Source organism: Taudactylus pleione, unplaced genomic scaffold, assembly GCF_031769625.1.
Source record: "Taudactylus pleione unplaced genomic scaffold, aTauple2 ptg000571l, whole genome shotgun sequence".
NCBI classification, from domain to species: Eukaryota; Metazoa; Chordata; class Amphibia; order Anura; family Myobatrachidae; genus Taudactylus; species Taudactylus pleione.
In genome coordinates, this window is record NW_028284973.1 from 3454945 (window position 1) to 3473087 (window position 18143).

Consider the following 18143-nt stretch of genomic DNA (forward strand, 5'->3'; position numbering starts at 1 on the left):
ATGACACACTTGCTCAAGTGGCTGCTTCCTCAGCATTTTGAACCTGTATGAGATGCTCAGATTCCATAAGTACACTGAATATTTGGGAATAGCTTCAGATTCCTGACATAGAGGTAACATTTTACATTTGGACTGGGCTGCAATGTGATATCAGGGTAATGCTAAACTATATATTTCACATCTGATTCTTATCTGTAAATATCAGCTTTGTAGCAGAGTGGTCCTTTAAATACCAGCAGCTAACTCGATATATAATGAAAGGCCACACACCTGAACAAGTGCCGGGTTATATATAGACTGGAGATCATAGTAATCAAAGTGCCAGGAAGAATTCTGATAGTTAGAGAAATGCATTTAAGGAAATGACCAACAGAATGTTCCGTACAACGAGGAAAGACGGTTACTTCCTCAATCTCCCAATACATTAGTATTGTTGACAACAGTTGAAAGCAACGATCGGCACCATACTTTGCTATTCCAGACCAGAAACATAAATTAAACATATGGATCAGTTGAATAGATGATGCATATTAATGCCGTGTTTTGCGTAAAGTGCCAAAGCAGTTCAGTTCCTTACTGTCATAAGTAATCGTGTAAGGATGAACAGTGATAAATATGTATAAATATGGTATGGTTCACCAGGGCCGAAACTAGGATATCTGTCACCCGGAGCAAGGCAGTAATTTTGCGCCCTGTCCCTTCCCGTACCTGGATTTTGTCCTTGCTCCTCCATAAGGCAGTGCACTAGTCAGACGTCCCTGGTATAGTGACTTACATTATTCCACACCCCATAATGCCCATTACACATTATGCCACACACTGTATTGCCTATTACCAAAGTGCCACTTACATATTTGCCCGTCACCATTTTATAGCCCACAGTAAGGCTTCTAATTACTTTAAAATTACCTGCTTGTTGCCATGGGGTTACATGCTCGTTGCCATGGGGTTTTATGCTTGTTGCCATGGGGTTTATGCTCATTGCCAGGGGTTACATGCTCGATGCCAGGGGAGTTATGCTCATTGCCAGGGGTTTCATGCTCGTTGCCAGGGGTTTCATGCTCGTTGCCAGGGGTTACATGCTCATTGCCATGGGGTTTCATGCTCGTTGCCAGGGGGTTTATGCTCGTTGCCAGGGGATTTCACGGGAGAAGATGCAGCTTTCAGCATCTTCTCCCGGGAACACTGTGTGCATTGCGCTGGCCTAACAGACACTAGAGGTCCAGTAGGACCTCTAGCATCTGTCTCCTCCTAGGCGGCAGCCATTTTTGGATGCCTGTTTTCAGCAGAGTCCTTGTGACCGCTAGTACGCATGGAATCTGCTAAAAATGTCCGCCACCAAGGAGGAGACAGACACTAGAAGGCCAGTAAGGACCTCTAGCATTTGTCTCCACTTTGGTGGTGGAATCTGCAGCCCCCAAGCCACCTCGAGTCAGCTTTTTTCACTCCCTGCACAATCCGGCACCCGGTGCACGTGCACCTCTAGCCCCCCCTAGTTTCGGCCCTGGGTTCATACATACGTACACGTCTTCAATAGATGATCCCCATTTCTCTACACAGACACTAATGCGATTGCCTATTTCCCCTAAATTCAGATGAACTGAGCCCTCACAGTAGATTAAGACAAATTTAAAGGGTTTATAACGAAAGTTGAATAATGTTGCCCCATTACCTCATCACAGTCCTGATAATTATTCTTGCTATCCAGCAGGGATGGGAAATAATAAGGCAAACTCAGGAAGCTGTCTCAGGTAACATACTATGAGGAGAAGCAAAATATATGGACTTACAAATTGCAAACTGTACCGGAGTAACAACAGGGTAGCCAGGACGGCTGCCCAAAGGTCCCCACAGCCTGGGAGCCCCCACGCATAGCTCCATCACCAATATTGGATTGGACTATGGGGTAAAGCAGGGCGCAGGCTGTGACAAATGATGCCGCAACAGGCATAGGAGCTTATTCAGAGGCGGCTGTACGGTCTACGACCGCACAGCCGCCTCGATGTTTGGCCAATGCGCATGCGCACGAGGGAGCCGGCTCCCTCGTCTGCATGCGTGAGACCCACTACGACCGACAGCGCTGGTCGTAGCGGGTCTCTTTTCAAAGGGGGCGAGCTGTCGATGTTGATTGACAGCTCGCCCCGTTTGGAAGGCGGGCCGGGGGGGTGGCAGCCCAAACGGAGGCGTTCCTATGGGAACGCCTGCCGTTTGGGGGAGGCCCCACTGACATCACTAGTGATGTCAGTGGAGAGCTTCCGGCTCAGACAGAGCCAGAAGCTCTCCGGGGCCTACGACAAGGGAGACCCTACCCTAGGGTCTCGTCGTAAGCCCCGATGGTCGCGATGGTCTCTGACTATCGCGACCATCACCGGAGGGGTCGTTAGAGCTGTGGGTGTAAACCCACAGCCTAACGACCGAAACAGAGGCGGGCGGTCCGGATGCAAGCGGCCGCCCAGTTTCTGAGCGACCGCTTGCATCCTCCGACCGCCTCTGAATGATGTGTACATAATGTGTACTGGGGGCACTGTGGCATAATATGCCCTGTGAGCTCTATGTGGTATAATGTGAACTGGGGCCACTAGAGCACCAGAAATGTTTAACACATTTGTGGTGCTGGGAGTATATAATTGTGTCAATTTTATTGTTAGGAGTCTGCACAGACAGTAACTGGTCGAGTAATGAGGGGTCTATTTACTAAGCAGTGTTAGGAGACAGAGTGAAAAGTGATGTCAGTGATAAGGTCAAAGCCAATCAGCTCCTAACTGTCATTTTTCAAACACAGCCTGTGAGATGACAGGAGCTGATTGGCTGGCACCTTATCACTTTTCACTCTGTCTCCTAACACTGCTTAGTAACTAGACCCTTTAGTCTCCAGACTCCCGGGGGTGAGTGTGCAAAGCTCTCACAGCCAGCCACTAATGCGGGGAAGTGGACAAGGTGGGAGAATGATGATGCAATATGCTAAACATGACGTCATCGTGGCCCCTTCTCCAGCCTCATAATGCCAGGAATCACAGCCAAAGGTCGTGGGGACAGGGCAAAGATGACACAATTTGTAGCTCTACACCGCCACACCACACACTTGGACCCTCACAATACACCTCCCAGATATCTGCATTTTACAGTTGGCAGGTGTTGCATAGTATGGATGTTGGTAGAGCTCTCACCAGAGCCACAGCAAGACATATCGGTTAAATTCCATATGACTATTGTTTCGTGATATGCAGTGATGAGAAGATATTTAACAGGGGAAACTTAAACTTGACAATATTGTTAAATAGGCCCCATAGGGGCAGATGTACTAAGCCTTGGAGAGGCATTCAGAGGCAGTCGTTAGTTGCAAGCGATCGCACAGAATCAGGGCGGCCGCTTGCATCCTGAACGGCCGCCTCCTTGTCGACCAGGTTGATGGTCTCAATGGTGAACACCATTGCGACCATCGGGGCTTACGACCAGACCCTAAGGTTGGGTCTGGGCACTCGTAAGTCCCAGTGAGCTTCCTGCTCTGATGGAGCAGGAAGCTCCCCACTGACATCACTGATGATGTCAGTGCGGCCGCCCCCAATACGGTAGGCGTTCGTTAAGGAACGCCTCAGTTTTGGAAACCACCCCCCGGCCTGCCTACCAAACGGGGCGAGCTGTCGATCAACATCGACAGCTGCCCCTTTGGTAGCCAGCTCCGGAGCGACAGAGTCTATCTGTCGCTCCAGGGCTTGCGCACGCGCAGTGCGGCTAACCATCAAGTCGGTTAAGAGTGCATCGGCGCTTGCGACCGACTCTGAATAAGGTCCAAAGTACCAACCAATCAGCTCCTAACTGTCACTTTACAGGTTGTGTTTGAAAAATTACAGAAGCTGATTTGTTGGTACCTTATCTCCATCCACTTTATCTCCACGGGCTAACTGATCTGCCGCAGCTGCTGAAATATAACCCGCGGCAGCCCGCCATCGGCAATTAACACGGATTTAAGTTCGAGCTTGAGGAGGCTTGAACAGAAATCCGCGTTAAATGCCCTGATCACTGGTGTCGTATACGTATTAATCCATAGCTCTGTGAACTTATCCCTGATTTTGTGGGTTAATGCGCGATAGCGGGTAATTTGCTATGCAAGGAAAAGTCTGTAATTGACTAGCGCTGAGCATAAATAACCACATCTAATTGAATCTGGCCCCAAGGCTTAGTACATCTCCCCCCATGTCACAGTGGGCCTGATTCAGAGCCGCACGCTATTTGCGCTCGCTCGGTCAGAAAAAGGGGCCGGCTATTTAAATTGAGCGCTCGCTCTTTGCGGTCTGTTGACGCCTCTATGTCTGAGCGAGCGAAACATGCGCTCGCTATTTTGTAAAGACGCCCCCTGGCCGCTCACATCCTACGTCATCTCCGCTATTTATTTGATTAATCGAGTACATCGAAAGGCATCTGAACTGCTCGCAGTGCTTGTGGTAGGATTTTCCTACGCAATCATGCGAACAGTTCAGGCTAAGAGACAACCAAGTGACGTGGTCGATGACGCTGCTTTGTTAATTATGCACACCCTTAAAACGCCCGTTTTGACCGTTTGGCACGCCTGCGTTTGGATCTCCACTCCCCGTTTTCAAGCACCTTCCCCTGTTACCACCCACAAACGCCTCATTCTGTCACTCAAAATAGCAGGCATTCGCTATTTAGCGAGCACACGATTTTCGGCCGCACTGACTGGTTCGCGCATGCGTATTAAAATCCGTACACATGCGCAGTTGTTCGAACATCCGTAGGAACGAACGAGCGGCCGCTTACGAGCGGCTCTGAATCAGGCCCATATGTGTGTACTTGCTGGAGATACAACTCTCTAAATCTATCCTTTCAATAAGGGCTAGATGACCTTGGAGCAAGACAGCTCAGAACAGTGCTGTATGATTTAGTGATTTGGGGATTTAGATGCTAACTTTAAAACAGCAATCATTTAAAAGGCAAAACCAACCTGGAGGTGCCTTAACATTTTTGACAATTTAAATTTACTGCGTACTCTGGGCCTGATTCAGTAAGGATTGCAATTGCAAAGCTGCACGCAGGCTATAGATAGGATGTATGCACCCAGGCTATAGATATGATGCATGCACACAGGCTATAGATATGATGTATGCACGCAGGCTATAGATATGATGTATGCACGCAGGCTATAGATATATATGCACGCAGGCTATAGATAAGTTGTATGCACCCAGGCAACTTTGCAAATGCGATCCTTGCAATAATGCAAATGCAGCAGGATGTGTATAACTACCCCTGTTGCATCTGTGATCCCAGCACTGCAACGGAGGTTGCAGGCTGGGATCACCATCATGACCATCTGTGGTCGATGGTCACGATGGTGGACGGCGCCGGGGCTCCGGCCAGCTGAGTAAGACTCAGCTCACTCAGGCTGGCTGGATTGCGAGACCAGGACACGCAGATCCTGGGCTAGCCACTCCCGGAAAACAGGGAATACATGCCACTGTTTCTGGGAATGGCTGCCGCACCCGCACCGCCCCTTAATTGTAATTGTCAATCAGGCCAGTGGCGGAACTCCCGTAGACAATGGAGTCATTTTCCGCCGGGGGCCAGCCCTGAAGGGGGCACCTGGCTCCATTGTCACCCGGCCGTTCCGGCACTGCTTGGAAGCTGCATGGAGAAGGAGCGCCACTAATCGGTGCTCCACCTCCAGTGGCATGACTACGGAGGGTGCACCCCCTGCACCCTCCATTTGCCGGGCACCCGCTGAGTGTGTTACCAGCGGGTGCCCACTCCTTCATTCCTCCCTCCCCCGGGCCCAGCGGCAGCCGAGCTCACTCCTGAGCTCCGGCTTCTGGGTCCCGCAGTGCACTATGGGAGTGACGTCATGACGTCAGTCCCATAGTTCTGAGGAGCATGCGCCAGGGACGGACGGCAGCAGCACTGGAGTGGGGTTTAAGGTAAGTATTGTTTGTTTGTTTTTATGTGTGCGCGCGGGGGAGGGGCTCACTACTGGGGCACTACAGGGGCTTACTACTGGGGGCTTTACAGGGGGCTTCTACTGGGGGCATCATATGGGGGTACTACAGGGGCATTACTACTGGGGGCATCATATGGGGACACTACAGGGGCCTTACTATTGGGGGCCCTGCAGGGGGCACTACAGGGGGTTTACTACTGGAGGCACTACAGGGGGCTTACTACTGGGGGCAATACAGGGGGCTTACTACTGGGGGGCATTACAGGGGGCTTACTACTGTGGACACTATAGGGGGCTTACTACTGGGGGCACTACAGGGGCCTTACTACTGGGGGCTTCATATGGGGGCACTACAGGGGCATCATATGGGGGCACTACAGCAGCATTACTACTGGGGGCATCATATGGGGGCACTACAGGGGCCCTTACTACTGGGGGCACTTCAAGAGGCATTACTACTGGGGCATTGCAGGGAGTATTACTACTGGGGGCACTACAAGGGCATTACAACTGGGGGCACTACAGGGGCCCTTACTACTGGGGGCACTACAGGGGCCCTTACTACTAGAGGTACTGCATAGGGGGACCATTACTGGCATACTAAAGGTACTGCATAGGCGGGCATTGCATAGGGGGACCTCTACCGAGGGTACTGCATAGGGGGACCACTACTGGGGGGCACTATATAAAAGGAACTGCATTAGGGGGGGGCGGCGGCCGCTGGGGCTGGTATAGGTGCTGGGGCGTGATAAATTTTAATTGGCGGGGGCACCAACATTTATCTTGCCTCCGGGCACCTGGGATGAAGTTACGCCACTAAATCAGGCAGAGGCATTCAAAGGTTTGCGTGTGACTAAGCAGGATCCACTGTGCACACTCGTAGAATGGGAACTGCGCAGGGACGTATCTATAATGGGTGCAGGGTGGGGACCCCGCACCGCACACCCTGCACCCATAATCTTACTTACCTCTCCGGAGTCCCACGTCGGCACTGGGGTCCGGTGCTGTTAAACGACTGGAAAATGGCCACGGCGGCCATTTTCCCGTCGTTTGCGCATGCGCACTACAGGGAAAATGGCCACCATGGCCATTTTCCTGGTGCCCTGTGCATACACTATAGACTCTGGGCACACTCTAGTGCCCAGTGTCTATAATTCCGGCGCTGGCCGGGCACAGCTCAGTGCGCTGCCGGCAGCCAGGCGGAGAGGAGGGGGCCCGTGTCTGAGACTGCACACAGCCCCCTCCTCTCTAGAAACGCCTCTGGACCTGCGCACACGCAGATTCCCGATAATCGGGAATCTGCGATCAGCAATGAACTTGCATTCACTGCTGAATCAAGCCCTGTGTATCATTTCCAGTGTCCACAGCTGAGAATTGCGAAACTGCAGACCTGACTGATGGAAGCGCCCTCCCCGGAATTGCTAGGTCGCTGGCCTTTTAACCTTGGTAAAACAAGCATGCACTAACACAACCCGTGATGCGAGTGAATGCGGCACGACAAACTAAATCCGGTAACGTTTGCTTTCACTGATACGCGAGCTTCCAGCGTGCTCTCTGCATTGTAGAACAAGCCTTTAGGTGAAAGCACTTTTCCAGCACACCTCTGAATTAGACACAAACACTGTATGATATAGGAGTTATTTCATGGACACATTCCAAAGTAAACTCCGTTTTGAATGAAATGACCACTGAACGCGCCTCAAATCTGCCCGGCCGACATAATATTAACGACCACCATAAAAAACTGCTTCATGCCAAAATAAAGGTCTTCTTTTCAGAGGCGCTGGAAAGCTAATGACATCTGTGTAAATATCATTAGCTGCAACGTCACAAGCTCCCCACGTTTAGACAGTACCTTGGGTGCGGGTTACATGTAGGGCCCAGAAGTCATAAAAGTACTAGTGTGCGTACGGTATCTTTCAGTGTCTATGGGCCTGATTCAGAGCCGCTCGGTCGCGCTGTGCGTTCACAAGCAGCCCGTTGTTCTGCGTACGCGCATGCGCACGCTTCGTTCTTCGCGTGTGCGAACTACACATTGCGATCGCAACCCTCTCGCTCGCCCAGCAAAGACAGCCCAGGGTAATGAGTGACAGGAGAGGCCATTTGTGGGTGGTAACAGGGGCAGGACACTAATAACGGGGGGTTAGAGATGCGAACGTAGGTGTGCCTGAGTGTTTCAACTCCGTTTTAGAGGCGTGCATAATTAACAGGCAGCGTTATAGTACACGTCACTTGCCCTTTTTTTACACTGATTCCCTCGCAATGCTTGTGGTAGGATAAAGTAACCGCAAACATTGCATTAGCATCCGATGGTGCTCAATGTACCAATGTTCTAATACACTTCCTGGAGATGACGTGTGCTGGTGGGCGGCTCTGCCTGTGCGATTGGGCGTACGCTCAGACAAAGTGGCCGCTCGCTAAGACATGGTGGGTGTGCTTATGCCTTGGCGAGCGTTCGCTTCCGGTGGCGTCACTTTGACAAATTTGCATACGCATCCAGCGAGCCTACGCAGATAGTGAGCGGGTCTGAATCAGGCCCTATGTCCGGAATTGTTCTGGGAACACCTCAGTTGTTGTTAAATTGGAACTCGGAGCATGCTCTCTTAGCGCAATTCACATGGCTAGGTTCAAATACAGTATAAGCGTTAACAATAAAAAGATAAACATTTTTTTTTATGCCATAATATTTATAATAATCAATTCTCAGCCATTATTATGTTGAAACCAGTGGCGGCTCCAGAGGTGGTTTCAAATAGTGAAGCCACACCAACTGCCACCCCAAACGCAGCCAAACATCACCAGCCGGGACTCACTGGCAGTTGGTGGTTGAATCTGCTAATCTCATTATACACTTGCTATCTCTAAGTCTAAAGCCGGGTACACACTAGACGATATGGACAACATATCGTCCACATCAGGCAGTGTGTACCCACTATGTCGCTGACGATGCACACTCTGGCGCGTCGTCAGCAACATCGCCCGTCGGACCTGCATGCAGGCGATATCGTCATTAGGGGTCATGTTGCCGAATGCAGCTTGGCCCCCGCTGTCGTTCCATCGCCGCTGGCACCGGCAAGTGAGTACGCACCCCTGCAGGGACCTGCCACGGACAACATTGTGTTGTGTACACATTATATGAGCCATGATGATAGAAAGCATATTAAAAATCAGGCCAGTTTTCCATAGCACAGTCCAGATTACAGCTATGGATTGCAGCCTACAGGTCTAGCAGTGCAGGGTATTAAGGCATCCTAGGCACAGCTTCATCTTACAGCCCCAGCTTGCCCTCAATGCTCCCTTCCCAGCCATATACAGATATGTCCTTCCTCGTCTATCCTCCGTGTGCGTTATGAGTCGCGTTACACAGGGCGCATGAGGGACGCCGGCTCCCGTGTGACTCAGCCGGTGCCGGGTGAATGAATGCACAAGCAGATTTTTCTGATTAAAATGATATGCAGCATGTGTATGTTCTGTGTGCAGCCGCTGACATTAACATAGCATTTCCCATACAGGTACAGCTGCAGTTGCACACAGAACATACACATGCTGCATATCATTTTAATCAGCAAAGTCTGCTTGAGCGTCTTACGATGCACAAAAAGACGCTCGGGGTGAGTAACCTCGCACGAGACTAGGTACAAGTAAAGCGACTGCAGCAACAATGACGGAGGACAAACCTGTACATAATACCACACCCACATGCTTTTGACAAAACCTTGGGCACAATATTTGTGCGGGCTCTGGCCCTGATTCAGAGCCGGACGCTCTGACAGAGCGCTCGCTCTGAACCAGGGACGATCGTTTTAGAACGGCCTCCTGGCCGCTCGCATAGCTGTGGTGACCATCCACCGCTATAGCGAGCGGCCAGGAAGATGGTCGCGATGGTCGAGACTATCGCGACCATCGGGCTTGCGACGAGACCCTTGTGGTAGGGTCTCGTTGCCGCAAGCCCCAGAGAGATTTCGGCTCTAACAGAGCCGGAATCTCTCCACTGACGTCACTTGTGATGTCAGTGGGGCCGGCCCCAGACGGTAGGCGTTCTCATGGGAACACCTCCGTCTGGGCAGCCACCCCCCCCCGGCCCGCCCACCAAAGAGGGCGTGCTGTCACTCAACATCGACAGCACGCCCCCTTTGGTACGAGTCCGGGAGCGACGGATTGCCCGTCGCTATCCGGGTCTTGCGCATGCGCACGACGGAGTCGGCTCCATCGTACGCATGCGCTCTGGGCCACCATCGACCCGGTTGCGAGCGCTCAGCGCTTGTGACCGGGTCTGAATCAGGCCCTCTGTGTTTATTGGAACCCACCAGATTACCCGGGAACCATGGTGGGCCAGTCAGGATAATTTGTACTTTGTTTCACTGGCCCTGATTTGAGAGCATCTGCTAAACATTTCAGAGACTACCGTCATTTTGTATGAAGTGGACACAGTAGCGCCTTCCAGATACCGGCATCCCAGGCTGCTGTCTACAAGGGCCGCCTGGAGGGGGTAAGCGGATTCTAATTAGCCGGGTTTCAGGCCAGCATTCGGCGCATAGTATTTTACAGTGACTTTTTTTGGAAGGGGCGTGGACATGTCTCAGTACTCGGACCCTGTGGATGTCTCAACAGCCCTGGCTGCTGACAGGTTTGTTGGATGGTGGGATGTTGTTTGCTGTTCTCTGTTGGCTCGAGCATGGTTTAGGTCATTGATGTTGTCAGATTTGTCTGATTATATGTATTGATTTATCTTTTTACTGAGTTTAAGGTTAATGGGTGGTACCTTTTGAAGGCTAGAGGGCTTCCCAACGCAGCTCCTTAAGTGAATCAGCTTGCCTATCACTAGTTTAGGTAGATCAGGGTCATGAACTAAGGAATTCTAAGTTTCCCATATGGTATTCTCTTAAGTCTGTTAAGATTCCCAGTTTATTTACTTTCTCCAGAACAGGGATGGAAAATTTCTAGGTGGTGCATTAATTCATATAGCTCTCCTATAACTTCCAGTATCATCGTAGTAATTAGCACTCAGGTAAGTTGCTTGGCATGTTCATAGAGTTCATTCATCTGTTTAGTGTACTTTATGATAGTGGTGTAACCATTCCCGCCCATAGAAGTTGTGACTTTGACAACCCCCAGGTCACACAAAAAAATGGGCATGGTCCGCTGCTTATTGATGACAGGAGGCCCAATCCCCTTCCCCTTTTAAAGCACTGGCCACACACACTAGAGACACCTGCTTCATCTGTGTGCAGCACCAGGTCATAGTGGACATACCCCCTAACCCCCTGCAAGTCGGGACAGTCCCATCAAAACAAAACTTTGCTGCCAATGGCAGGATGGTTTGAAGGTTTGCTAAAGTGTAGGCCATATTGTGGTCAGAACCAATATTTCTTATATATATATATATATATTAAAAAAAAAATATATATCTATATATATATATATATATATATATATATTCCATAGACAATAAACCTTACGGTTTTCACATGCCCCATTAAGCCTTCTTAGACATAATCTGAAATTTCAATAAACCTACTGAATTTCTGCCACTCAAACTTAAAAAAGAAATGAAATTCCAATCATTAAGGCTGATACCTTAATGGACATGTTCCTTGTGCAATACAGATATAGTATGCCATCACACCCTGTGGTTAACTGCAGATTCAGCACTCTCACAGAATGAGAATTCTGTCACTCACAAAATGGTGTAGCTGCTAATTCTCAGAATTTTGTGCTCATTGGAATACACACATGCAGTCTATGCAACTGAGGTCTGAGCAGTTATGTGGCACGCACATCCCACTCAGTGCCCACAATCTTCCCATTCGGTCACCACAACAATCCCACTGGGTTCTAACATCTTTCTCACTCCATACATCCATATCATTCAGAATACACAGTCAGCTCCCTAATTTCTAAAACTATCATACTCTGTCTTTGCATGTACACTATCTTCGCCTCGATGCTGCTATAACTTCCCCAGTCCCTACAGCTGTGTGGTCTCCTAACTGTGCTAGTTCTTTATTCCCTCATCCGCAAAAATCTGTCTTTCCCCATCCGCACTGCCCTGTCTTTCTGCATCCGTGACATTCTATTTCCTTCCATCTTCATCACCACCTTCCCCCCAGCCACACCATTCTGTCTTCCCCTCATCTGTGCCACTCTTTCTTCCTCCATCTGCACCACTCTGCCCCCCCAACCGTAGCACTCTGTCTCCCCCCCCCATCCGCACCAATCTGTCTTCCCCAATCTCTATGATGTGTGTTCTCCCATTGTGCTAGTCTGTATTCCCTCATCTGTACCAATCTGTTTTTAACCATTTGCGCTGCTCTGTCTTCCCACATCCGTGCCACTCTGTACCCCCCATCCATGTTGCTCTGTTGTCCCAAACCATGCCACTCTGTCTCTCCTGCACCTGCACCACTGTTTTCCACCCATCTTCATCACTTTGTCCCCCCATCCGCACCACTGTTTTCAACCAATCTGCATCACTTTGACTCCTTCCCATCAGTGCTGCTTAATCTCCCCCCCCTCTCCACGCCTATCTGTCCCTATGCACACTGCTCTGTCTCTTCCCCCATCCACTCCACGCTTATCCCAACTGTGCAGCTCTATCTTCTGCTCAGATCTCAGTTGCATAGACTGCATGTGTGTATTCCAATGAGCACACTATTCTGAGAATTAGCAGCTCCACCATTTTGTGAGTTACAACAAGCTCACTCTGTGAGAGTGCTGAATCTGCAGTTAACCACAGGGTGTGATGGCATACCATATCTGTATTGTTCAAGGAAAATGTCCATTAAGGTGTCAGCCTTAATGATCAGAATGTCATCACTTTTTTAGGTTAGTGTGGCACAAATTCAGTAGGTTTTGTGAAATATTAGATCATGTCTAAGAAGCCTTAATGAGACATGTGAAACCGTAAGGAATTTCATTGCTTTTTTATAATTTATTAACCATCAGGGTTTTGAGGAGCAAAGCGGGCCACCTGCAGGGCAGAAGGACAACAAATAGGTACACTGGCATTGGTGGAGGAGCGGACAGCACACAGGAGGTGTTTTTGGGGTGCAGAGGGAGAGATGGCTGCAGGGGCAGGCTGCAGGTGTGCGGAGCAGAGGCAGCAGCGAGGGTGCAGAGCAGTGGCAGCAACAGGGCCATGCACAGGAGTACCAGCAAGCGACAAAGGAACTCCCTGGCACTGGGCATGCACCTGAGAAAATCAAATCAATAAGACACAGATGCATGGACGTATCAGTGAGATCCATTAATGCATCTGTTAAAAAATGAATGTGTAATATAAAAAAAAATGACGTGCCCCCACAGCACAACCAGCACCGGGCTTTGGAGCCCCAGTGCTGGTTGTGCTAAATACAAGGGACAAACGACGTAGGGGTCCCCTGTATTAAGCACAACCAGCACCAGGCTAATCAGAGCCAGTCCTGGTTGCCAAAATACAGGGGGGGGGTCATGGTGTTTAAGGGGCTACACCTCAAAAGCTATTGGAGGTACCAAGCTGAAATATGGCGTGGGTGGGTAGAACTGTCGCTCGGCACTGCATGCCAAATTTCAGGGCAAAAACTTAAAAAATTAGGATTTGGGAGTAATCTAAAGTTCCAACTATCAGTTTTTTTTCTGACACTCTCAATTAGGACCACTTTCCTGCTGCTATCTATGGGGGAGTTTTGGGAAGGCATAAGTCAGGTTACAGGATGAATTTAGACTTGGGGTTTGTTTTATTAGGTAGCTATTGTTCCAGGGTAGGTGCTTTTGGGGTTCGGGTAAATTAGAAAGTTACAGTTTTTAAACTATTACCTCACAATTGCGCCATTATACAGATAGGAAGCTTCAACTTGTTGTGCAGCCTCAGTTGGTGCCTTCAGCAGGTGTACTCACTTGGTTACACAAAGATGGCTGGCTAGAGTAGGCGGTAGAAGCTGTGGGACTCGGGGGAAGGAAGTGGGCGTTATCTGCAGCCGGGTGGGGGGGTAGCAGGCGTTGGCGGCGGCGGTGCAGGTGATGGCAGACATGTGCAGGCTCGGATCAGGGGTATCCGTGATGCCTGCCCCTTAAACACCATGCCCCCCCCCTCGGGAGTTCTCCATGGGAGAACTCTGTTTCTTTAGATTCATCCTTACTATAAGGGCACGACTGTGTCTAACAGCCTCCGAGTGCCGCTGATTATCTACCTCTTTATATATATATATTTCTTATTAACGGAAAGGCTGCATTTATACTGTTTCAGCCTATAAAATTTCTACTCGGCTACAGATACGCTTAAAACATCACATAAATCACGTATGATAGCAACTTGACCACCACTGAAAATTTCATTTGGCTGCACTTATCCAGCCCAAAAGAATAACTTCATTGTTAAACCAGCGATGATTATTTTTTTTTGTAAATTTAACTTATGTCATAAAATGGAGATTGTTTGATAAAAATTCCCCTCATGCTTGTGCTAACTTCTATACATTTCAGATAAAGAGATATTAATTTCATAATTAAAAGTAATCTTGTGTAAATACCCTGCAGGCCTGAATGAATCAAACACATACTGTGTGTCAGACGTCCCACTGACTTCAAGTGGAATGTACTGGCTGGATAATTAGATAGTACACATTTTCTAACCTTATTTGCATGCATATTATATTTTTTGCACACTGACAAGCAGCAGTAACAACAAAAGTCAGATTACCACAGGGAATTCCCACAAAGAAGTCTTCATTCCTTATAATTTACAGCCTAAATTAAAATAATTTGATCTTTGACAAGGATGAAATGTCAGGCAGCATGGGGTCCTCAACAAGCCACGGCCTGTGGATTCTGAAATCTGCCTAATTTATGTCAGTCACTTCATAATACATATTTAAGTATTACACAAAAAAAGATATTAAATATGCAATCTGGCACCTTTGGTATTTTCCTGCTGTTCATTTATAAAGGTCTGGAGTCCCCAAACCGACTGGAGTCATTTAAATAGGTGGCGACGCGTAGGATAGGGGTGAGGATGTAGCAGCTCCTATTTTCACTCAATATTGAGCACAGCGGGAAGTGCAATAAGGCAATTATTCAGATCGGCATCAGAACCCCATTGTGACTGGTTAGACTAGCTAGTTTCCACAATTAGCGAGAGGACTTGTCATTAACACCACGCACACAAAGATTAGTGTGCACTTTTGCAGTTAGTAGATAGGGTAGAACAGTGACAAAGGGTGTTTGACAGGGTGACAGAGCGATACAGAGTCTTCTAAAATTCTCGGTGGTCATGTAGAAATTGTGATACATGTACACACACAGATCATGGGCATCTAATTGTATATAGGTCTCCTCTTCGATCCATTTCTTATTACACTGAAATGGTGGCGAGATCAATACTCATAGAGCAACCATTGATCGCTACGGAGACCGACTGATGCCTTACATAGGTAGATAAAGGATGAGTTGAAAATATATAATGTTCTTTCCTCCCATTTCCTGCCCAGTTATCAATTTCTGCTTTTCTCCATAGTGATCGGTGATCTTCCTGTGAGTCTCCAGCTATCTGTTTATTCCCTGCTCGTTTGGCAAACTGGCCAAAGGCTTACCTTCAATATACAGCAGGAGCACAACTTTCTGGTTAGAATCTTACTGGTGGAACAGCACAAAATTCTATCTGGTGCACAAGAGGTGTCACAGCAGCACAGATGTTTCAGGAGATGACTGTGCTTTTCTTCTGGGAGTCAGTGGACTATCTATCCACTTGTGTTATCGTGCAGGTTAGCACAGAGATACATGTGATAGACATTATAACATCATGATATTTAGTCTAATGGTGCGTACACACTGGGCGATTAAAGTGGACGACTGAACGATAACGATATCGTTATCGTTCAGTCGTCCACTTTATCGTCCATGTTTAACACAAAAAAGATGAACGATGACGACGACGCGCGTTCCCGCGGGTCGTTCGTCATCCTCGTTCATCGGGCTGACATGCAGGCCAACCTGACGACCTCGTCAGGTTGCTGCATGTCAGGGAATGGGTGAGAGAGCCCGGCGCTGAACGATATCGCTAATGATATCGTTCAGCGGCTGTGCTCAATGTCATGAACGACATTGAGCACAGCCTGCCGGGGACACACTAGACGATATCGCTCAGGGAGCATATCGTCTAGTGTGTATGCACCTTAAGTGTCAAAATAGTTCTGACTTTTGTCCAGGCACCACCTGGCACTCGTGCGCATCTCAATACAGGGGTGTTATTAGAAGAGGGTGAAGGCTGGGTTGCTCAGCATTGAAGAAGTCTAATGCTGGGTTCACATTAGGTCGATGGCCGACCCAGGAACCTATCTGACGATTCGTAAGTACATATACACTTACCAATCATCCGCCCGATATGTCAGGTCGCCCATACACACCAGCAGATGCACCGATATATATCTGCAGATATATCTCCCATCTGCTGTGCTGCACAGCCAATGCGATATATGTGAGAACTACGTTGTTCACATAATATCAGGGATACACACCCAAATACACCCTCGTAATATATATCGGCCATTCGATTAAACGGCCGATATCTTGCCCATTGTGAACCCAGCTTTAGGCACACTCTTGGGGAACTTGGCATGCCCAAACACAGTACACCCCAATATGGCACATCTGTGCACCCAAGCGTTCCGCGGCCATGACCCCTTTATAGCGGCGTGTCTGGATTAATAAATTTAAAATGTGTGAAATATGTGATGTGATGAAGGAAACTGAGACAGGAGGAAGCCACAGATGGAGAGATAGATGGTGGAAGGTCCCCCAACAGCACACAGTAGTGATGTGAAGCTCCTGATATACTCATGCATGAAACAGAGCTATTAATATAGCTTGTTACTGTAATATTTACTTTGTGCCTACCATATAGTGTACAGTTTATAACATTCCAATTGCCATATACTTACTTCAATTTCAATTCCTTCATGTAATTTTTTGCAAGTTGCAGAGAATGTCTCAGATGTGCCGAATTCAAAGTACCAAAATTTATTCTTCATCCTGAAATTAAAATAATAGTTTATCTTTTTATTTATGAATCTCTCGTTTTTACCTACGTACATTTATTTGGAGTCTATTGTGAGACAATAACAGCGACTCGATAACAATGGATATTTTTTTTAATTTTTTTTTTTTTTCATTGTCCATTGTACTTCATTTTTTTTAGACATACGAAAAGAGCAATATGTTCACTTTTATAATGTACAGTAAGCATTAAATATTGTTTATGACAGAATCCTACATATAGATGTTACTTTTATTTAAAACGGTTACTGTATATAAACCAAATATATGATGATGATTTTTTTTATTATTATTATTATTATTATTTATTATCGTTTCTTAATATGGCACTACAAATTTTCCATCGCCGTAGAGTACAAAATGTAGAGGATTAGTAGGCAATTTATAAAACAAGTAAATTAAAAACAGGGCATTCAAAAGCATAACATTTAATGAAAATTAAATTATAATATTTATTAAACAAGTTGGCATATTGAGCTATTATACAAAGTTCCTTGTCTACCTGTCATACAATTTATGTCACTTATATTAAAACTAATAGCTATACCGCAAAATATATGATTGTCAGACCACTTATTCACTGGTGGAAATTGTGCTTTTGCTAAAGATTTTTATTACATAACATATGAACCATGTAAATGGGGATGGTAATGGGCCCCATACACACATATACTTGAATTTGGGAATAATTCTGGTGTGCCTGCATTTCTTGGGCACTACCTGCTCTATGTATTTGCATTCATTACAAGCAAATGCATTGGGAGCAATAGACAGTATTCTATTAACTCCCTGAACCGCCAATGCTGATTACTATTCCCCACGATTTAGCAAGTTTTGGGGGAGAAGGGTCTTCAAAAAATATACGTTGATGGAGTTGTGCTTTAGCACACAGTGAAACGAAACACACAAAAAATTGTGAGCAAAGATACCATGTGCTTCTGACTAGCAAAAAGGAGGAGCAATATTCCAGGCGTGGATTAAAAGCCAGCTATAAATGTACTGTGTTATTTTTATGGTTTTATGCAGACTATTTCATACCAGTTTCAACCTTTACAGCATCAGGTACCAGTTTGATAAATGTCCATTAGTGACTTGGGCCCTCATTCAGAGCCGTACGCTCTGAGCAGAGCGCACGCTCTGAATGAGGGCCGGCCTCCATGAAAAT

The 18143-nt window shown here is 47.6% G+C and overlaps 1 protein-coding gene across 1 annotated transcript in view; it reads right to left on the minus strand.

The window, feature by feature from the left end:
• Positions 1 to 18143, minus strand: part of DGKB (diacylglycerol kinase beta) — a 511490-nt gene that overhangs the window by 161965 nt on the left and 331382 nt on the right. Inside the window, exon 19 of the mRNA XM_088453127.1 lies at positions 16864 to 16954. Within this exon, the coding sequence (XP_088309253.1) occupies positions 16864 to 16954 (91 nt within the window). The remainder of the gene's footprint in view (positions 1 to 16863; positions 16955 to 18143) is intronic.